General features: G+C 37.8%; 1 protein-coding gene across 4 annotated transcripts in view; it reads left to right on the top strand.

Annotated features, from left to right (window-relative positions):
* Window positions 1-22,311, top strand: part of TUBD1 (tubulin delta 1) — a 36,889-nt gene extending 14,578 nt beyond the window's left edge. For 2 of the 4 annotated variants that reach the window (XM_077164985.1, XM_077164983.1), the window contains 3 exons: window positions 1,034-1,174; window positions 2,427-2,610; window positions 4,829-11,480. In XM_077164985.1, coding sequence (XP_077021100.1) covers window positions 1,034-1,174; window positions 2,427-2,610; window positions 4,829-4,931 — 428 coding nt within the window. In that variant the 3' untranslated portion in view covers window positions 4,932-11,480. Of the gene's footprint in view, window positions 1-1,033; window positions 1,175-2,426; window positions 2,611-4,828; window positions 11,481-16,578; window positions 16,900-21,748 lie in introns of those variants that run through there. The other 2 variants (XR_013177669.1, XM_077164984.1) reach the window with 2 other exon arrangements.
* Window positions 22,312-23,832: the final 1,521 nt, after the last annotated feature.

Below are 23,832 nucleotides of genomic sequence, written 5' to 3'. Positions count from 1 at the left end.
GATGCTGTCACTATTATGCAAACAAGAGTAGCAACATTACCTAAGCAGGAATCAAAGGTAGATGTACTGTACATAATTGCAAAGCCATTGACTTAATCTGTTCATGGACTTTTTTAAAGAATGCTGCATCACCAATGCTTTTGAGGCACGGAGGACAATAATGTGTGAAAAACTTGAGCATCATTGAATCTGAGTCAAAAACAGATTCAGAAAAGTCGATGAATGTGTAAACAATTTAGGAAAACCATAAATAATTTGCCTTGTTGATATTTTTCTTCTTATGTATGTGCAAGAGTAATGTATGATTTAAAAATTTGAAACCTATTTTATTCTGAGAGAACTCTTTCAACAAAATAAAAAAAAATTAAAAGTGATAAGTAGGCTTGGTGACTTTTTTTTCTTTCCATCGGTGGTACAATGGTGCCTAAGAGTGAAGGAAATACAGTATTATGGGTACATTTCCCTTTTTCAATGCATGGATTGCAGATACTTTTGTACTCTAGTTCTATGAATTTTAACAAACTTACACATTGGTTAACCACTACCACAATTGAGGTAGACTATTTTCATCATCACAAAAATTTTCCTTTTGTCTCTTTGTAGCCAATCCTATCATTCCACCCCCAACTCCTGGTGACTACTGTGCTAATTTTTGTCCTTAGTTTTGCCTTTTCCACAGTGTCTTATAAGTGGAATCATACAGTATGCAGTCTTTTGGGTCTGGCTTGTTTCACCTAGCATAATGCCCCGGAGATTCATCTTTGTTGCGTGTATCAGTAGTTGGTTCCTTTTTATTGCTTGTTAAAATTCCATCATATGCATGTACCACCATCCTTTAATATTTGATGATGAATATACCATGCCTTTTTAGAATTGACTGGTTTGATTCACTTTAGGTCGATAAGAATTTTTTAACTTTTAAAGGAAAAACCACTTTTGCATATCAAGTAAAAACATATGTAAAATTCATATGCCACTTTTTCAAAGCCATTTATAAAATATCTTCCTTTTTTATTTCTTCTTTTTTTGGTAGGGATTGATTGGCAAATACAGCCCCGTTTATCGGGACTTCCTGCGCTTAGTAAAATGCCTCTCGACAAAGGGTTTCATTTTAACACTTCCATTGCTAACTTGGTCATCCTTCGCGGGAAAGATGTGCAAAGCGCTGATCTGGGTATGTAGAAGTTAAGGTGAAAATTGTGTGCATGTTTTGCACAGTTGATTGTACAAAAATCATTCCTGAATTTATTCTTAGAGAAAGGAAAATACTAGTAGCAAAATTACATTGAGCCATTGTTTGTTAGTGTGTGACTGAAAAGCAAAATAGAAGTGATTTAAACAAGATAAAAGTTTAATTCTTTCTTCCAAACATCTGGTTGCCCTGTCATCTTCACCGTGTGCCTTTGTTCTCACATACAGTCTAAGACACCTGCTTGACTTGCAGGCATCCAGTCCACTTAGGAATGAATAAAGTGCTTCCTCTATCTAAAGTTACATATCACACTTGCGTTTATATCCCATTGACCTAAGTGATGTGCCACAACTCACTGCCATGGGGGCCTGCGAGCTCAGTTGAGATTTGAGAGTTCTTTTTTTACTAAGGAAGAAGGAGAAAACAGGTATTGCAGGACAACTTGTAATCTTTGTGATAAGCATTTTTTTAAAAATTTTCAAGAGGTTAAATGAGTAGTATTCTTATTAGCTTTGTGTTTCTATGTTAAGTCTCTAGGTTTATTTTTCCTTGTTTGATGAGTTCAGCAATGTCAAATTGGCTACTTTTGCTATAGTATAAAGAAAAAAGGTCTAATTAGAAAAAAAGAATCAATTTCAAGTCTAACTCATGATATACTTTCTTCATAGTCTTCATTTTAGATTTGAAAATAGGGAAGTTACTAAAAAGATATATAAAGTAATCCAACTTGCAAACATTTGCTCAAAACCATGCACAGAAGCGTATTTTCAAATATGTTCTTTAAAACCTAAATATCCAACAATAGGAAACTTGTTAAATAAATTATGATATAGTCATTTAAAGAGGATTTAAAGATCAATGATGTTTATTGACATGGAAGGAAGTTCACAACATACAGGTGAATGAAATGCAGATTATAGAAGAGCATATATGTAAAATTTCATATACTAAGAGGGTCAACAAATTTTTATTTTAGTCTTCTCTGAGTGGTGGCACTTCAGCTGTTCAGTGACTTTAACATTGCATTCTTAATATTTTCCTGAGGGGTGTGAGTTATACTATTAATTTTTTCTAAATGAACATGGATCATTTATCCAAAAGCAAATATAAACTAGTTTTGAAAGGCAAAACAAAAGATTTCTGATGAAATGGACAAGAAAATGTCCGTGTATTAATTTATTTTAAAATTTATAATTTATGATATAAATAATGCCTTATATGATCTTTACTGTAGGTGGATTTAAAGATCGAGCTCTCTATACTTCTTGGTTAGAGCCTGCTAATGCTTTCAATGTATGGAAAACCCAGAGAGCCTTCAGCAAATATGAGAAGTCTGCAGCTTTGGTCAGCAATAGCCAGTTCTTAGTAAAACCACTTGATACAATTGTGGGCAAAGCATGGAATATGTTTGCTTCAAAGTAAGTAAAAAATACGTGTTTCTAACCTTAGACCAACAATAGAATATGGTGTTAAACCATGGGGTAAGATCCAGAATAAGCATGGTTGCCACATTGTAGGGGTGACACCTTGGGTCTTGTTACTTCAGGCCTCATTTCTTATCTGTACAATGGATGCTGAGAGAGTATGTGGTCAGGATTAAATGAGATACTCATGTAAAAACACCAGCTACACAGTAGGCTGAGCCTTCAATCTGGGGGTTTGTTCATATGAAATTTAACCCCGCAAAATAGGCTAAGTCTACTTAAAATTAGGCCTAAGAGTTACCCCCAGAGAACCTCTTTTGTTGCTCAGATGTGACCTCTCTCTCAGCCAACACAACAAGCAAACTCACTGCCCTCCCCCTGTCTACGTGGGACATGACTTCCAGGGCTGTGGACCTTCCTGACAACGTGGGACAGAAATCCTAGAATGAGCTGGATCAGCATCAAGGGATTGAGAAAACTTTCTCGTCCAAAAGGGGGAAGAGCAAAATGAGACAAAATAAAGTGTCAATGGCCCAGAGATTCCAAACAGAGTCAAGAGGTTATCCTGGAGATTATTCTTACGCATTATATAGATATCACCATTTTAGTTAAGGTGTAATGGAGAGGCTGGAGGGAACTGCCTGAGAATGTAGAGCTGTGTTCCAGTAACCATGTTTCTTGAAGATGATTATATAATGATAAAGCTTTCACAATGTGACTGTGTGATTGTGAAAACCTTGTGACTGATGCTTCTTTTATTTACCTTATCAACAGATGAGTAAAACATATGGATTAAAAATAAATAAGTAATGGGGGAACAAATGTTGAAATAAATTTAGTAGATTGAAATGCTAGTGATCAATGTAAAGGAGGGGCAAGGAGTATGGTATATATGAATTTTTTTTCTGTTTTCCTTTTATTTCTTTTTCTGAGTTGATGCAAATGTTCTAAGAAATGATCATGATGGTGAATATACAACTATGTGATGATATTGTGAGTTACTGATTATATATGTAGAATGGAATGATCATATGGTAAGAATGTTTGTGCTTGTATATTGTTATGTTGAATTAAAAAAATCTATGGATAAAACATAAACAAGTAATAAGGGGAACAAAGGTTAAAATAAACTGAGTAAAAAAATTAAAGAAAAGAAAAACGAAAAAAAAATAAATTGAATAGATTAGAAAAAAAAACACCAGCCACAGTGCCTGGCTGGTAAATGCTCAATAATTGTTTGCCATTACTATTATTATTATAATAGTATTTTATTATTATTATGTTGCTCAAATGGGTAGTTTCTAAGCCAAGCAAAATTAAAGCAGAAATTTCATTATAAGGCACAGGAAGTTTTCCGAAATAAAGTTAGTCTTCCAAAATAAGATCCTTGGGAGAGTGGAAGAGAGTTTGATTTTGCTCAGTAAGAAATATAGTAAGTTCAACTCCACTTGATACTAAGAAATGTTTTATCAGGTTCTTCACCTGTACCATAGTTGCTAAATGTCTAAGCAAAATCCCTCAAATGACTGCACAGTGTCTGTGACTTTGGTTAGCCTGACTCACAGAAGCCTAGTTATCCTGCATGTAGCCATTCCATAAATTCCTACTCCTGTAGAAATGTATCCTTTGTCCCTTTCTGGCATCATTCTCTCTCAATCTCGAGTGGTAGCAGCCACTGTCACATCAATTTAATTCCTGTCTGCCCTTGACATTCTTTTTAATATAATTTCTCCTGCCTTAGAACATTTTGAGGGGGTTACTGGGAGGACCACCCTGGCATATCTACAAATTAAGTATTTTCTGAAAAGAACTTGGGAGGCTTCACGCCATTCCTCAAACTGGGTTGATGTGTTTCCACCGTTTCAAGCCTTAGATATTTAGAGTTTATATTGAACCCAGTCATCTCCTGTAGGATGTTGAATAATATGTACTGGGTATACAACCAAATTTAAACATGCTTTTTTCCCCCCTGCATGCCTATTATTGTATCTCTCTTGGATACTGAAAGGACAGGGAGCTTGACATCAATTTTAACAGTTTGCCAATTGTTAGAGTAAACAATGAAGCAAATATATGACTCAAGATTCTGCTGTCTTTGAATATTCACGCACTAGAAAAGGTCTATTTCTTGTTTGATTTTAAGAGTTATTCGTTCACCTGAGATTTTTTATTTTACATTTTCTGTTTTGGTTTTTTTTTTCTTTCTCACCAGGGCCTACATTCATCAGTACACAAAATTTGGAATTGAAGAAGAGGACTTTTTGGACAGTTTCACATTGTTAGAGCAGGTTATTGCCAGTTATTGCAACCTCTGATTTTTGAACAAAGGAAAAAAAGTACCTTAAGACACTTTTGGACTAAAATGCTTTCAGTATTGCTTTCTCTGTTAAAGTTTTCAAAGACCTAGCTGTTAAGGTAACAAAGTGGAATGCTGATTCCATTTTGCATACTATTCCCCCTCAAAAAGAAGGGAAAACTTAAAATGGAGATAGCATGTTTTCAATGAAAACATCTTCTACTTGGCATTTCATTTGTAAGAAAAAAAAAAATTGGTGTTTCTATAAAGAACTTTGGAAATACCTTGCTGAGATGTTGGAAATCTAGAACTATCTAGGCAAAAGGCATACACTGTTTTGTCCCCATCTTCCTAAATCTTCCCTCTTTACTCCAAAAAGGGTTCACTAACCCTTTTTCTTAGCAAAAAAAATTTTAGCAAAAGATTACTAAATTTTCACAATGCAATTTAAAAAAAATATTTTTATTGCAAAATACAATGTATACAAAGCAAAGAAAGAGAAAAGCACTAATTTTCAAAGCACACTTCAACAAGTAGTTACAGAACAGATTCCACAGTTTGTCATTTTCTACTATTCCACCATCTCAGATTTTTCCTTCTAGCTGCTCCTGAACACTGGAAGCTAGATGGAATATTAATATAGTGATTCAGCCGTCATACCATTTGCCAGATTCTAATCTCTCTGTTATACCTTCTCCTTCTCCCCTGATCCCTCTCCCAATCCATAGGGATCCCTGGGCAATGCCTATTCTGACTTTTTCATTTGAGAAGGAGCATTGACACTAAAGGATAGGAGGATGTAATTAATTGATAATCTTGGAGAAGCTGGTCCCTCTGGGTTTCAGGATTTATCTGGCCTAGGAACCCTCCAGGAAGTACAAGTTCCAGGAATGCAAACTTAGTGCATGAAACCTTATAGAGGCTCAGTTTGAGCCCCAGGTGTTCTTAAGAGTCAACCAGAATGATGCTGGTTGGGGTTGCTAGCAAACCATAGCAATCAATACTATCTAATTGAAACTTGCTTAGGAGTTGCCTCTAGAATAGACTCTGAGCCCCACTTGATCTCTCTTGGACACTGATGCCTTATTTTATTAGGCATCTTCTAATGCCTCTTTTCTTCCCCTTGGTCCTGAAGGAGTTAACAATCCCAGATGCCAGGACCAGACTCATCCCCAGGAGCCAGTACACTGCCAGGGAGACCTTCACCCCTAATTGTCTTGTGTCATGCAGTGATTTTCCTTGCAGAAGTGGACCTAAAGAAAGAGGCCACATCTGGGCAACAAAGATGCTACCTGAAAGAAAATCCCAGGCCTCGCCATGGGCAGTCTTAGCTTCTCCCTGACACAGGTTTCATAAGGGCAAGCCTCAAAATCAAGGGCCTGGCCCATTTTCCTGGGAGTCCCCTATGGTTGAGAGGGTACCTGCGGCTTCCCAGTTGGGAAAGTTGAATAATTCCATACACATATACTTTTTTTTTTCCTTTGGACTCCCAGAGAACTCCACTGACACCTCCCAATTATCAGCCCACCACAGTCTGAGATGTGTGTGAACCAGCATAACGGCAAGCTACACAGAACTGCAAGGCCTCATTCCCATGCTGGACCCACGACCCACTCAGGAGTCTGGGTCGTTCAAATGAGCTATCCAGGCAGGTTCATTTAGAGTATGTACTACAGAAAATTTAGATTCTAGATGTAATAAACTTTTGATCCCATGCAGTAGGTGAAGGTCTAGAGTACATACACTATCATGTGCTACACTGGATTCTGATTTTAGACCCAGCCAGATTGGCTTCGTTTTTATGTCTCATTGAGGCCTGATCTCCCCTTCGGTTACTTGAACTGTTATTATTCGTAGCTGTGCTAATTTTCAGGCCTGCAGCACTCCATCTCTGGCTCCCACATGTCACAGAGTTACTCAAAGACCCAGGGAAATACCAGCTGATATAGTTCAGCATCTCAGCATCCAGAAATAACATTTATGAGACTAAGTGTGGCTGCTATAAGGGCTTACAATCTAGGCTCCTATTTTCTTATAAGTATTTTCTGAAAGAGATTATAGCATAGTTGTTCTTTTGTTTCTGGCTTATTTTGCACAACACAATGTCCACAAGATTTATTCAGTTCATTTCGTGCCTCACAATGTCCTTGCTTTTTGTAGTCGCACCATATTCCATCATATAAATGTATCACAGTTTGCCATTCTGCTTCTCAGTCATTGTACCTTTTGGCTCCCTCCATCTATTGGGCATCATGGATGATGTCCAAAATAGACAAACCATGTCTTACAGTGTCCTCACTTGGTTGTACAATCAGCAGCACTCTCAATTTTAGACAATTTTCATTGTTCTTTACCAGAGTTATGATAGTAGAATCATGCAGTATCTGTCCTTTTGTGTCTGACTTATTTCACTCAGCATTTTGTCCTCAAGGTCCATCCATGTTGTCATATTCTTTGGGACCTCTTTTTATCTTACTGCTGCATAATCCATCTTATGAATATACCACATTTTGATTATCCACTTCTCTATTGATGGGCATTTGGACTGTTTCCATCTTTTGGCAGTTGTGAATAATGCTGCTGTGAACATTGGTGTTCAAATGTCCATGTCACTGCTTTCAGCTCTTCTGGGTATATACTGAATATTGATATTGCAGGGTCATAGGGCAACTCAATATTTACTTTTCTTAGGAATTCCCAAACTGTCTTCCACAGTGACTGTACCATTTTACATTCCCACCAACAGTGAATAAATGTTCCAATATCTCCACCTCCTCTCCAACATCTGTAGTTTTTCTGCTTGTTTAATAGCAGCTATTCTTGTAGGTATGAGGTGGTATCTCATTGTCATCTTGATTTGCATCTCCCTTGGGGCTAATGAAAATGAGCATCTCTTCGTGTGCTTTTTAGCCACCTGTATTTGCTCTTCAGAAGTGTCTATTCATATCCTCAGCCTATTTTATAATTGGGTTGTTTGTTCTTTTGTTGTTGAACTGTATAATTTCTTTATGTACAGAGGATATCAAGCCTTAATCCGATATGTGCTTTCCAAATATTTTCTCCCATTGAATTGGCTGCCTCCTCACCTTTTTTGACAAAATCCTTTGAAGCACAGAAGCTCTTCATCTTAAGGAGTCCCCATTTGTCTATTTTTTCTTTTATGACTTGTACTTTAGGTGTAAAGTTTAAGAAGCTACCTCCTATTTCTAGATCTCGAAGACGTTTCCTGCACTTTCTTCAGAAATTTTATAGTAGTGGGCTCTTATGTTTATTTAGGTCTTTAATCCATTTTTAGTTAATTTTTATAGGATATAAGGTAGGGGTCCTCTTTCATTCTTTTGGCTATTGAGATCCAATTCTTCCATGCCTATTTATTGAAAAGACTATCCTGTCCCAGTTCAGTAGATTTGGGGGTGTTATCGAAGATCAGTTGTCTATAGATTTGGTGGTTTATCTCCACAGTCTCGATTTGATTCTGTTAGTACTATCTTTGTGCCAGTATCGTGTTGTTTTGACTGCTGTGGCTTCATAGTAAGCATTAAAGTCAGGAAGTGATAGTCCTTCCACTTTGCTCTTCTTTTTTAGGATATCTTTAGCTATTTGGGGTCTCTTGCCCTCCCAAATAAACTTGATAACTAGTTTTTTTAAGTATTCAGAGTAGGTTGTTGGGATTTTGATCAACATTGCGTTGAATCTGTAGATCAGTTTGGGCAGAATTGACATCTTGACATTCACTCTTCCTATTCATGAGCCTGGAATGTTTTCCATCTACTTAGGTCATTTAAAATTTCTTTTAGCAATGTTTTGTATTGCCGTGCAATTTTAAACTAAGATAACTTAATTCTGTATTTAAATATAGTCATCCTTGAAATGAATGCTTTGTACCAGAAGAGGGAGCTGTTGTCAAATGCTCCGAAGTGAACATCTATTTTGAATATTTAATTTACCTTTAATAGGGTACAATTTCCCACTTAAGCAGCTATTTAAAAATAAATGTCAAGATATTGGTAATAAATGCACATCATGCTTAAATAGAAAGGTGAATAAGTAAATTTTTGCTTTGTTTGCTATTCTTAAACTTTCTGTCATCAGAAAATTGTTCCAAATTTTCTTTTAGAACTTGGAATGCCAGAGTAGAAATTGCTTTTATTCAACATTAGTGCTTTAAAAATGACTTATACAACAGTAACATTGTAATATGCTTCCACTGAATTTAACAAAGGCATTATGCCAAAACTAAATGTCAATAGGCTTGGGGGTGGCATGCGTGGAGAAGTGGTACGGATTCTTTGTAGGAGAAAAGGAAATGTCTTCATATAGATTATGGTAGTGAAGGTATGCCTATATACATAGGTTGGATTGTAGGGTGTGTGAATAAAACTGTTTAAAAATGAACAGAGAGAAACAAGTGCTCAAGAACAAGATGTACCCATTCATGTTTGGTAGGGAAACTGAGAAGTGCAACCCTTTGGAGAGTTCTATAGAGGCTAGAAGATGGGTTGCCATATGATCCTGAAACCACGTTGCTCAGTAAATATCTGAGGAACTGAGTGTGGGGACATGAATGGACATTTGCACATTGGTGTCTATGGTAGCAGCTGTATGGATGGAGGTGGCCTGAGGGTACAACACTGAGGAATGGAAGGTTGGAATTATGGCATATACACACAATGGACTACTGGGCGGCCGGAATAAGGTTGTGAGGCATGAGACTAGGTGTTGAACCTTAAGGACGATTTGTTGAATGAAATGTCAGGAACAAAAAGACTAATATTATCATGCCTCAAACATATAGACTGTGCTGGTTTGAAAGGATGTATGCCCCCTAGAAAAGCCGTGTTTTAATCAAAATCCCATCTCATAAAGGTAGAACAATCCCTATTCAATACTGTATGTTTGAAACTGTTATCAGATCATCTCCCTGGATGACGTGATTTAGTCAAGAGTGGTTGTTAAACTGGATTAGGTGATGACATGTCTCCACCCATTTGGATGGGTCTTGATTGGTTTACTGGAGTCCTATAAAACAGGAAACATTTTGGAGAATGGGAGATTCGGAGAGCGCAGAGAATGCTGCAGCACCACAAAGCAGAGAGTCCATGAGCCAGCAACCTTTGGAGATGAAGAAGGAAAACCCCTCCCAGGGAGCTTCATGAAGCCAGAAGCCAGGGGAGAAAAAAAGCTAGCAGATGACGCTGTGTTCACCATGTGTCCCCCCAGATGAGAGAGGAACCCTGACCATGTTCACCATGTGCTTTTCCAGATGAGAGAGAAACTCTAACTGTGCTCCCCATGTGCCCTTCCACTTAAGAGAGAAACCCTGAACTTCATCGGCCTTCTTGAACCAAGGTATCTCCCTGGATGCCTTTGATTGGACATTCCTATAGACTTGTTGTAATTGGGACATTTTCTCGGCCTTAGAACTGTAAACTAGCAACTCATTAAATTCTCCTTTTTAAAAGCCATTCCATTTCCAGGATATTGCATTCTGGCAGCTAGCAAACTATAACGTGGACTAACTATAATATAAAAACTCAGTAAACTGAAGTTGAGAGCATGGGTTATCAGGTTGGGGTCTAGATCTAAGCTGTTACAGCAGTCACATATATTCAGGAGATGTAACCGTTATTTCTAAATTCTGAAGTACAGAGCTGTTTGTTTATAACAGCTTTGTTATAATATGAAGTTTTGTTCCCAGAAACTTTGGGTATTTATGTGACACCTGAGACTCAGAGTTAGAACTCTGAAGTTATGGAAGTCAGCAGTACCCTATACAGGAACTGTTTAAAAAGTTGAAAAAGTGATCAGACTTCAAGTAGAGATATGAAAGAAGTTGATCTGGATAGGACTAAAGTAATTTAGAATGCACGGTAAAGGATAATATCATCCATATTTTAAAACTTCAACTTATATGTGAGACCAAAGGAAATTCTGTGCTTAGATGTGGCCTCTCTCTCTCTAAGCCAACTTGGCAAGTGAAGTCACTACCCTCCCTCCTATGTGCAACATGACTCCCCAGGGGTATAAACCTTTCAGGCAATGTGGGACAGAAATCCTGGGATGAGCTGGGATCTGGCATTAAGAGATAGAGAAAGACTTCTTGACCAAAGGAGGAAGAGAGAAATGAGACAAAATAAGTTTCAGTGGCTGAGAGATTTCAGACAGAGTCGAGAGGTTATCCTTATGCATTATATAGATATCCCTTCTTACTTTATGGTGTATAGGAGTGGCTGTAGAAAAGTACCTGAAACTGTTGAGCTATGTTCCAGTAACCTTGATTCTTGAAGATGATTGTGTAAAGATACAATTTTTACAATGTGACTGATTGTATGAGCCTTCTGTATGATGTTCCTTTTATCCAGGGTATGTACAGATGGGTAAAAATATGTGGATTAACAAAATAAATAATAGGGTGAACAAAGGGTAAAATAAATTATGTAGATGGAAATACTAGTGGTCAATGAAAGGGAGGGGTAAGGGAAATGGTATGTATGATTTTTTTTTCTTTTTCTGGAGTAATGCAAATGTGATGATCATGGTGATGAATATACAACTATGTGATGATAGTATGAGCCGCTGATTGTATACCACGTATGGACTATATGTGTGAAGATTTGTCAGTAAAAATACTTTCTAAAAATGACTTATAAAATATCCTGAGAAAGAAAAATGAAGTTGGAGGCTTCACGCTACCTGACTTTAAGGCGTATTATGAAGCTACAGTGGTCAAAACAGCATGGTAGTGGCATAAAGATAGATATACTGACCAATGGAATCAAATAGAATGTTCAGAATTAGACCCTATCATCAATGGACAACTGGTCTTTGATAAGACAGTCAAGCCAACTCACCTGGGACAGAACAGTCTCTTCAATGAATAGTGCCTAGAGAACTGATATCCACATGCAAAAGAATGAAAGAGGAACCAATTCTTACACCCTATACAAAAATTAACTCAAATGGTATAATCTAGGAATGCCTACAGTGTATAATAATAGTGAAATGTACAATGTACAAATTTTAAAAATGTTTTGGCGTGAGGAAGAACAAAGGAATGTCATTATTGCAGGGTGCTGAAAATAGATGATAATTAATACTTTAAAATGTCACCTTATATGTGAGACTAAAGCAAAAAATGTTTATTTGTTACAAAATTTAGATTTTGACTAGAGCATTTCCTAATATAACTCATGTAGATAGTTTGATTTAATGTCATAAGTACTTGGAATCTCAGGTAGCACATGAGATTTTGTTGGTTTGTCCAGAGTGATGCCCTGATGAATCCCAGAATGATTTGATCTGTGACTGGAAAAGTATTTGCAAGCCCCCTTCAGGGAATGGTGAGAGTGGGGAGAAATTCAACTTCCCCAAGTTGAATTTTTGATATTCTCACAAGCAGTGTGGACAACCAAAGCTATAGGCTGAGCCCCCAGTCTTGGGGTTTGTTCACATGAAACTTAACCCCACAAAGGATAGGTCAATTCTACTTAAAATCTAGGCCTAAGAGTCACCCCCAAGAGAGCCTCTTTTGTTGCTCAGATGTGGCCTCTCTCTCCAGCCAACAGATGAGCAGTCTCACCACCCTCCCCCTCTCTGCATGAGACATGACTCCCAGGGGTGTGGATCTTCCTGGCAACATGGGACAAAGATCCTGGAATGAGCTGAGATTTAGCATCAAAGGACTGAGAAAAACCCTAGAATGAGCTGAGAATTAACATCAAGGGATTGAGAGAAACTTCTCGACCAAAAGAGGGAAGAGTAAAATGAGACAAAGTGTCAATGGCTGAGAGATTCCAAACAGAGTAGAGAGGTTATCCTGGAGGTTATTCTTACGCATTAAGTAGATATCACCTTGTTGTTCAAGATGTAGTGGAGAGGCTGGAGGGAATTGCCTGAAAATGTAGTGCTGTGTTCCAGTAGCCATGTTTCTTGATGATGATTGAACAATGATATAGCTTTCACAATGAGACTCTGTGAATGTGAAATCCTTATGTCTGATGCTCCTTTTAGCTACTATATCAACAGAAGAGTAGAACATATGGAATAAAAACAAATAATAGGGGAAACAAATGTTAAAATAAATTCAGTTTGAAATAGTGGTAAATGAAAGCGAGGGGTAAGGGGTATGGTACGTATAGTTTTTTTTCTCTATTATCATTTTATTTCTTTTTTGGTGTCCTTTTATTTCTTTTTCTAAATCGATGCAAATGTACTAAGAAATGATGAATATGCAACTCTGTGATGATATTAAGAATTACTGATTGTATATGTACAATGGAATGATATCTGTTTTAATTTTTTTTTAATTAACAAAAAAAAGTTTAAAAAAATTAACTCAAAATGGATCAAAGACCTAAACATTAGATCTAAAACCATAAAACTTTTAGAAGAAAATGCAGGGAAATATCTTATCAATCTTATAATGGAGGCAGTTTCCTAGACCTTACACCCAAAGCAAGAACATTGAAGAAAGAAAGAAAGAAATGGGAACTCCTCAAAATTAAACACTTTTGTGCATCAAAGATCTTTGTCAAGAATGTAAAAAGACAGCCTACACAATGGGAGATAATATTTGGAAATGATATATCAGTTAAAGGTCTAGTATCCAGAATATATAAAGAGATTGTTCAACTCAACAGCAAAAAGACAGACTTAGAAAATTACAAAATGGGCAAAAGACATGAATTGACACTTCTCAGAAGAGGCAATACAAATGGCTAAATGGCACATGAAAAGATGCTCAACTTCCCTGGCTATCAGGGAAATGTAAATCAAAACCACAATGAGATACCATCTCACACCCAACAGAATGGCCATTATCAATAAAACAGAAAACGACAAGTGCTGGAGAGGATGTCAAGAAAGAGGCACACTTATCTACTGTTGGTGGGAATGTCAAATGGTTCAACTGCTATGGAAGGCAGTGTGGCATTTCCTCAGGAAGCTAAGTATAGAATTGCCATATGATCTGGAAATACCATTGCTAGGTATCTACTCAGAGGACATGAGGGCAAGAACATAAACGAACATTTGCACACCAGTGTTCATAGCAGCATTATTTACAATTGCCAAGAGATGAAAACAGCCCAAATGTCCATCAACAGATGAGTGGCTAAGCAAGCTGTAGTATATACACACGATGGAATATTATGCAGCTGTCAGACAGAATAAAGTCATGAAGCATGTAACAACATGGATGGACCTTAAGAACATTATGCTGAGTGAGATTAGCCAGAAACAAAAAGAAAAATACTGTATGGTCTCACTGATATGAATTGACATTAGCGAATGAACTTGGAGAATTTCAGTTGGTAACAGAGACCATCAGGAAATAGAAACAGGTTAAGATATTGGGTAATTAGAGCTGAAGGGATGCAGATTGTGCAACAGGACTGATTGTAAAAATTCAAAAATGGATAGCACAATGCTACCTAATGTAATACAATTTTGTTAGAACACTGAATGAAGCTGAATGTGAGAATGATAGAGGGAGGAGGCCTGGGAGGACAAATGAAATCAGAAGGAAAGATAGACGATAAAGACTGAGATGGTATAATCTAGGAATGCCTAAAGCGTATAATGATAGTGACTGAATGTGCAAATTTAAAAATGTTTTGGCATGAGAAAGAACAAAGGAATGTCAATAATGCAGGGTGTTGAAAATAGATGGTAATTAATATTTTAAAACTTTAACGTATGTGTGAGACAAGCAAAAAATGTTTATTTGGTACAAAATTTATGTTTTGACTAGTGCATTTCCTAATGTAACTTATGTGGACAGCTTAATTTAACACCATAGTACTTGGAAACTTGTGTAGGGCATGAGACTTTGTAGGTTTGTCCAGAGTAATGCCCAGATAAATCCCAGAGTGATTTGAACAGTGAATAGGGAAATATTTGCAGAGTCCCCTAGAGGGAATGGTGAGAAAGCAGGAAAATTTAACTTCCCCAAGTGGAGAATTATTGATATTCTCATAGGCAGTGAGGATAGTCAAATCAATAGGCTGAGCCTCCAATCTTGGAGTTTGTTCATATGAAACTTAATCCTGCAAAGGATAGGCTAAGCCTACTTAAAATTAGGCCTAAGAGTCACCCCTAAGAGAACCTCTTCTGTTGCTCAGATGTGCCTCTCTCTCTTGGCCGACACAGCAAGCAAGCTCACTGCCCTCTCCCTCTCTACATGGGAAATGACTCCCAGGGGTGTGAACCTTCCTGGCAACATGGGACAGAAATCCTAGAATGAGCTGGAACTCAACATCAAGGGAATAAGAAAATCTTCTTGACCAAAAGGGGGAAGAGTGAAATGAGACATAGTAAAGTGTCAGTGGCTGAGAGATTCCAAACAGAGTTGAGAGGTTATCCTGAAGGTTATTCTTATGCATTAAATAGATATCACCTGTTTAGTTAAGGTGTAATGGAGAGGCTGGAGGAACTGCCTGAAAATGTGGAGCTGTGCTCTGGTGGCCATGTTTCTTGAAGATATGTATGATGATGTACCTGTTGCAGTGTGACCGTGTGGTTTGAAAGCCTGTGTCTGATGCTCCTTTTGTCTACCTTATCGATGGACAAGTAAAACATATGGATTAAAAATAAATAATAATGAGGGAACAAAAAAATGACTTATAGGTGTTTTGTTGATGTGGAAGATGGTTATATGCTTTTCAGTAAAATGGGCAAGCGCTTTCACCCAACATTCCTTTAACTTAGAAAATTATCACCAAGGAAATGCAATTATCGATGAAACTGACACGCAGATGTGGGTTTGACACAAGAGGATAAAACGCACTTGGAAATTGGCAGCTGAGTTTGAAAGGGAATGGTATATTTACTGAAACACATCACATGCAATATGTTAACAGATGTAAAATGGTAAACACATAGAATGCTTTTCCTTTCTGCCAAATCTACCAGTAAGGACATTTGTTTTTATAAGGAAAAATGATAGTTCACAGCCTCATTGGTTTCTTCTTTTTCTTTCCATATGGAATTGATTACCTTTCTGCTGTTTTTCTTATCAACTGTTGCTATGATTTAAAATACTGGATATCTTATTTCTAAGGAATGCAAAAAGTGGTCTGGTCAGCTGCTAAAAGGCACACCCCACTGCTGCATTTCGTTAATCCAAGTATACTTGAAAAATAATTAGATCATAATTTTTACAAAATAAAGTTTAAAGTAATTGTTTAGCTTTGAAGATATTGAAAGATTGAAGAAATTTCCCAGCTAAACCAGTGTTAAAGAAAATCTGTAACTGAATCATATCAATGGCGGTTAAGTTGATCCTAAGTAACCTGGCTAGAAGACAAGTTTAAAGAAAGCATAAATTAAAATAACTTAGTCTTTGAGAGGGATTCATGAGGTACCAACTGGAACAAATATATTTCTATACTTGGAATCATGAGATCAATAGCAGGTAAATATTAGAAGTAAACCCCAATTTAAAATAAATTCTAGATTCATTCAGTTAGGATATATATTTTTTATTATAATCCACAACTATATTATTTGATATGTTGTGATACCTAATATCTACAAGCTTGTTTGAAATATTACATGAAGTATAATTTTTTTCTTATCTATTTGAAATGATATAAAGTTTTTGCTATTGGAGTTGTGATTTTTTTTTAAGGAATTAAAATTTTTTTTTTTATTTTTAACATGAACAGGCACTGGGAACCGAACCCAGGTCTCCAGCATGGCAGGTGAGAACTCTGCCACTGAGCCACCATTGCCCTGGAGTTGTGATTTTAAGTTAAAAATTAACACAAGGGAGCCAGTGACAAAGTTTCAAGATAAGGGGCAGCACTGGAAGTCTGATTTGTGTGGAGAAAGTAGCCAGTTGGCCAGGAAGACACAGAATCATAGCTCCTGGGTATATAGACTCAGAAAACGGTGAAAATGTCATCTCATCAATAGGTAAGTGTCATACTATGTTGTCACTCAAACATTATCCCCCAGACACAGACACATTCCTATAGACAGTGATTAAGGGGACAGTCAAACTGCTTTTCATTTTCAAACCTTTTCACTCTTTTACTGTCTGTTGGCTCCCATTTGTGGTTTTCCCAAGAGCTCTTTAAGCTGTAGAGCCCATTTATTCCCCATCATTCCATCTTGCCTCCAGCTTTTGGCTTTTTTCCTCTATTCTATCCAGTCAATATGCACCATCTTTCTCTCTTATTACTAACCCTTCACTTAGTACTTACTAAGTGCCAACAATAAACCATTATCAATCAGTTCATCCTTACATCCAATATCTATTCAATGCCTACTATGTCTAGCATTGAGTGAGGTGCTAAGGGATGAAAACCACATAGTCTAAAGGAAGATGCTTATAATGTAGTTAAATTTCTTTGAATTCTAGTTCTACAATTCTGTTTTCCTAATATTGCTTATTATGTTGCCTGTGTCCATGTTCAACTTTTTACAGGAAAGAATGTGGTCCAAGGGAAATAACAATGAATTGAGAAAGCTAATATTGGCTTTAAGTTTGTCTGAAATGTCTCCTCACTGCCTCTATAGACTCTACTTCACTTTTTACATACCTATGACTTTTTTCCTGACCACTGTTTACCATGCTTGAATTCTGTCCAAAATTTTGTTTTAAAACATACTCCATATGTTCTTATCCTACTCTTTTCTCCTCATGAGCCCAAGGTTTGGCATCAACCCCTTTCTTGTTCTGCCACCTACTACCAAATATGGCTTCACCACTAACTTGCAATTCCTGGTAAACAGTTATTTGTTTTAATTTAAAAGACATTTGTTGAAGCACATGGGTGGTTCAGTAGCAGAATGATTGACTTCCATGCCAGATACCCAGGTTTGATTCCTGGCCCGTGTACCAAAAAAAAAAAAGACGTCTGCTCATCTGTATCCATCACATTGGGGAGGAGGTGGGGAGAAAATCCCATCATTTAGATTCTAGGGAGCCAGTGAAGCAAGAAAGAAGAAAAGGAAGGTTGCGGGAATAGATGATGCCACCGAAGAACTTCAAATAACTTACAAGGATTTCAGAAAAAGACTGGTTTCGAATTGTGGGTTTTAATTAATGATGAAAAATCTAAGAATAACTGAAAAAGAAACAGTAAGCTAAATTACGTATCACCTAGCAAATAATGCCATCTTGCCTGAATATATCTCCTTTGGCAGTGATGCAGCCAGGATGATGGATACTTGTATAATGGATACTTTTGTAGTTCTTTTGTCCTATTTGGATTCAATTATTTACATGAAGTATACACAAGATTGGGAGATTCTATATTCATGCCATAAAATGAGATAGCCATTAGCTGCAAGCATCTGTTGAGCACTTTAAATGTAGGTTTTCCAAACTGAGCTATGCAGTTAAGTGTAAAATACACATTGGATTTTGAAGACCTGGTATGAATAATAGAATGCAGACTATCTCATTAATATAATTTTTTGTACTGACCACATGTTGAGATGATAATATGTTGGACATATTTGGAATTCAATTATTATTTGTATAAATTTTATCTGTTTTTTACATCTTAAAATGTGGCTACAAAAACTTCCTAAATTTTAAATTAGATATGTGGACAGGAATGTACTAGGCACTTTGGGAGCAAAGTCCTGGGAACCACAGAAACTGAATTTGAACAGAGCTTGTCCTTACTAGATGAGAGGTCATGGAAAGATGATACTAAGAAACATGACATAAGGCCAAAGATGGGGAGTTTCCATTTTGAAGACGGGGGGCCTTTGCTTTAGTTAATCTCATAGGATCAGTATGAGAGGCAGGAAGTGAGCTTAATTCAACATTCATTGACACCTGCAAGGCAAGGCACTTTGCTGGGATAGAGATATAAAAATGAGTCAGAGTTGGCCCCTGGTCTCAAGGAGTTTACCATTTGATACATTCTTGGCTGCAAAGCGTAGGCCTGGCTCATGGTAGAGAGTCCATATTTATCGATCAGATGAAGAATGACTAAAAAAGTATGGGAGACACATAAAACTACAAAGCTATAGGCATACAGCAAAGCCTATTAAAGATCCCATTATTAGTGATAGAACTCATAGCCATTAGATCAAACTAAGAACCTGAAAATATAAAGTAATTTAGTAATTTTGTCTCTGAAACTATTTTCTATAATTAAAAGCAAATCAAAACAATACAAATCCAAACCATATATTAAGAAAATGAAGAACTGGCGTTGCTTGCAAGTTCTTGCCTGAAATCTAAACTTCTTGTCCTGGAATTCAGGCTTCAAAAGATTGCCCATGCCTCAGTTTCCTACTGTTCTTTATGCGTGCTATAGTGACCGAGGCAGACAGAAATGGCTGTTAGATACTATTATGAAAAACACATGAATTTGTCTACATGACTGCTTTGCTTTGTTTCAGTAAAGACAGGAATGGAGTGGTCTTATCACTCCCTGAGGTTACAGTAGAGGAGACAAACCCCAGTGGTCCTGTCTGCTCCTGCTCTGCCCCCAATGCCAGGTTGCCAAGACCAAGGTCTGAAAGGATACGCACCACATTTATAGCGGTGTCTTCTAGGGATTGGATTTCACAGGGGAGTTCCTTCTTTTTTATGTTATACCTTCTTTTGTTTCCTTTTTTTTTTGTAAACAAAGAGCTTTAAAACCCCAATATAAAGATAAAATAACTCAAAGGATTTTTCAAGGACATTGTTAACAACTGGAGACACTTTGAAGCATGGAAGAGTAAGAGAACCAGAAGGGGGTAACAAGGGGCAGAATTAGTATAAAACAACATTTTGTTCTGCAAACCATCATATAAATAGGGTGTAGGAACTATAGGGTACTCCAGGCTCAGGGTGGGGGTGGGAGGCATAGATGGGGGAAGAAATGAAAGACTGACTTTAGAGTCTCATTTTCTCAAAATGTTCTCTTAATGAACAATGTCTACTAGTAAATATATCACAAAAATGTCTGGGAGTAGCCTAAAAAGAAGTAGGAAAGCTTTTGTGTTAAAAGAACTTGTTACTTCCACCTCAGAGATCAGGGATGTCTTTTATGGTCAGATGGATTCTTTATATTTGAAGAAGAAAATGCGGAACATCTGAAAATTTCTTTGATCTCTACATTTTTCTAAAGGCACTATTTTTCAGCCCCCCACCACAACGCTTTTTTTTCCTTCTGGATGCATGCAAAGCACTCTCAAAAGTATGCTTTCACCAGGTATTCATCTAATTATGTCTGAATTCCATGAGAAACCTGGGAACAGTGACAACCAGATCTTCCAGGTTTTGACAACTAGGCACTGACCTGAAACCTTTCTTGTCCACTACAAGATTTCTATATGAGTATATCTTTTTTTTTTTTTTCCTTAACTCTGGTGCTCTAGTGAGAGGTGTAATTGTGGTCATATGTCATTTATTCTGAACTCTTATCCAGCCAACTTCAATAAAACAATAACTCATTTACTGAAACATGTAGACAAACCCAGCACCAAAGCAGCCAAATGGAAAGTCACCTTGACCACATGCTCTAGAAGGTATAATAAACCCTTGATTCTGCCTTTTGGCTTGGCAAAGGCAGTTTGGGAGTATGCCATTACACTAACTTGGGAACTCTTATGACATTTTGGGTTCCAGGTGGCTGCCACTGCTGTCTAGGCTAGTCCTACTGAAATCTTGGACTCTAGTAGAAACACACAGGAAACGATATTGCCAAACATTTCTCCTTATATAGACAATTTATCCAGGAATAACCCCTCTAGTTCCCATAGGGAGGAGCCATTGGTTAAGCCAGCAGGAGACAACTGGATAGAGGCATTTAAAAACAGCTCCTGTGACTCCACAGTGCCATCTCTTCAAGAACAGTGATATGTAAACAAGTTAAGACTTAGATGATGATGTCAGGGAAAATACAGGGAAGATATTACTTCAAAGAATTCTCTGAAAAAAAGTCCTCACTCATTAGTGAGGAGAAGCTGAGTGGTCTATTGGACATCACATTCACAGCAGTTAGGATACCCGAGATCCAGACCCCTGTAGATGCCACCAATCTACTTACTGGCCAGTATCTTCCCTCCGTATGTTTAAAACAGAGTACATAGTCTCTCTCCCTCAAACTCGCTTTTCCTACTGCATTCCTGACTCTTTCACAGGTATCACCCTTCTCAAGGCTCTTTTGTTCTTTTCTCAACTTTTACTCCACCTGCCTAGGATCCTATGTAGGTAGCATCTTTTGCCTGGCTTTGCATTCCCATTGCTGCTTCCCTGTTAAATTCATTCAACAAATATTCTCTGTGGGTCTAACAAGTGCCAGGCCTTATACGTGGCTCTAAGAGTATGGCAGAAAGCACAAAAGTCCCTGCCATTATGGGTAATGTCCTAGTGAAGGAAACAGATCAAAACCAAGAAAATAGACAAACTGGTTATGCATTATGTAGGTACTTTAAAGGAAACAAAAGAGAGCTCAGTAAGGCAAAGGATAACAGGGGAGGTGGATGGAAAGACTGATTTTAGATGGCAATACTTCTAGTTTCTGCCCACTTCTCAACACCATTCTCTCCATCTAGAGTATCTTTCCTATTCCATACCTGTCAAAAGCCAATTCAGTTTTCATACTGAATTAAAATGCTACCTCCCTCATGAATCCTTTTCTGATCCCTCCTAGTAAGCAAATCTCTTCCTCTCCATAATTCCTTTTTTTTATGGCATTCATCTCACATGATTTTATGGTTATTTGCATAACCTAATACCACTTAACTAGACTGAGGCTCTGGAGAAAGATCACATAACAACGTTGTCTCTTTTCCACAGGGCCCTAAACTCAGTAGAGTTTTAAAAAGTGTATATTTTTTCTGAATGCGGCTAATGCCACTACTGGCTCTATTTCACAGGTTGTTATGAAGATCAAATAAAATTCAAGATGTGGAAGTGCTCTGTAAAAGAAAAAAAGGACTGTACAAGTAGAAATTGCTTTGCAATCATAATTACAGTAAACACCGCCATGGGAACCTATCCACACAGGGCGCCTAGGAATGAAGCTGGCTCTTCCAACCTTGTGATACAGGGAAGCACAAAGACTGCTCATTTATTTAAATAGCAAAACATTTTAGGCTGTGGCTTTGGTTTTCTGTTAAGTCTCCCTTACTCTATCACCCACCTAGTCATCACAAGATGGAATAAGTACACTGAAGCTTGGAGTTTTGCGTTGATTTCTGTGGATCAGAGTGGTTAAGAGCCAGAATTCTTAGCTTTAAAGTCCTACTTTGCCGCTTCCTAGCTGTGACGCCCAACAAATTACTGAACCTCTCTGCTTTGGTTTCCTAATGCAGTTGTTGTGTGCATTAAATTATTGAATACATGTAAAACTCAAAACCGTGCCCCACATAAAGCAATCAACTGTTATCAAAGTTAAAGTATTTACTGTGTTTAGCTGTGCAGGGCACATCAAAGGAAGTTCCTGGTAATTAATCTTGATTGTGATGTTCAGTGTGGTTGTGTACATACCACAGAGAGGACGCGGGAGCGGGAAGGGTGCAATGGGCAGAATGGAGTAGAGGTTTCTGAAGAGCCTTGAGGGTGGCTCACGTGAGGTTATGCTGAGAGTTTGGCTGCTGAGGGAGGTTTAGTACCTGTCATTCAAGTGTAAATGACTCTCAGGAGGCTGTGAGGTGCACTTAAAAAAAAAGGCAGGTAAAGGCCTCCTCTAGTCATTCTTGGGCCTTCATCTATTTCACTAAGGAAAAGAAGAGGTTGAGTGGGAGCCAGGCTTCTGTATTACTACAAAGAAGAGTGAAATGTGAGCTGCTGTTTGTTTCCAACACTGAGAGGAGCCAAAGACAAGTGACTTCAATAGTCATTCCCCACCTCAGGAGAAGCAGGACCACAACTCTTCTGAAACCCCTAATGACCCTGAAACATTTTTTTCTTTTACCATCGGAAGCAGACTGGAACACAAACAATGCTGTCCTGCTGGGTCAGTCAAAAGTGGCCTGAAGGAAGACATTGCCCATGCTCTGGTTCCCAAAGGGGAGAAATGGCAATGAAAGAAAATGCCACATTTGGGTTGGGGTAGAGGGATAGAAGAGCAGCCCATAGCGGGCTCCTTTGAATGTTCCTGAGAGGGCTTGGGTGGAAGGCCATCAAAGCAACTCGCACAGAAAGATATCCCTTCCTGAGAACCCTGGAAGGAAGGCTGTGAGTGTTGGCTTAAATAGGCAGCTAAGGGGTCCCTCTTAAAGGCAGACACCCAGAATAAGCCAAAGTCCCCCCCCCCCCCAAGAATTCAGGAATGTGGTTTCCAATGCAAATACAGACTAAATTATACAAATAGTCATGAAGAGTGTCCAAGCACTCTCTTTGTATCCTTGAGTCATTTGGAAATGGCTAACAAATGGGTTGGACACCTGAGCTGATTACCCAAAGGGATTTCCACACAAACCCTATGGTGTAAAATAGTCCTCTTCCCTTCCCAAACAAAGCAATTTAATCCTTACCTCTCTGCAGTGTGCCCCAAAGTTTCCAAATTTCCTAAATCTGTTTCTAGGCTTCCTAAATTAGAGCAGCAACTGTTGCTGACACAAAGAAACAAGAAGCTGAGCAACTCTGTGCTTTTTTAAAAAAGTTTATTTTAAATTAAGAGGAACAGATGTCCAATGTTTCAAAAAGCCACACATTTGTGGATTTGGCTGACAAACCATCTATGCTGCATTTAACTTCTTTTCCCATAGAGTCAGCCAGCCACTTGCAACTGACTCACTCACTCTCTGTGGGCCATAGTCTGGGGCCAGTCCCCTGACTACAGAATCAGAATCCTAGATCTCAAATGAATCAAGGGTGTTTGGGTGGAGAATGGGGCCCATCTAAAGCAATTTCTTGTCTTTTAATTTAGTTGTATCAACACCCACAGAACAAACTGTGCAAGGCTACTGGGTCAAAGAGAATGAACAAACTGTTGGCACCAACCTATCTTAGCATC

Source organism: Tamandua tetradactyla, chromosome 6 (assembly GCF_023851605.1).
Source record: "Tamandua tetradactyla isolate mTamTet1 chromosome 6, mTamTet1.pri, whole genome shotgun sequence".
NCBI lineage: Eukaryota > Metazoa > Chordata > Mammalia > Pilosa > Myrmecophagidae > Tamandua > Tamandua tetradactyla.
Note: the sequence above shows the minus strand (reverse complement) of the source record. Positions and strands in the feature narration are given on the sequence as shown.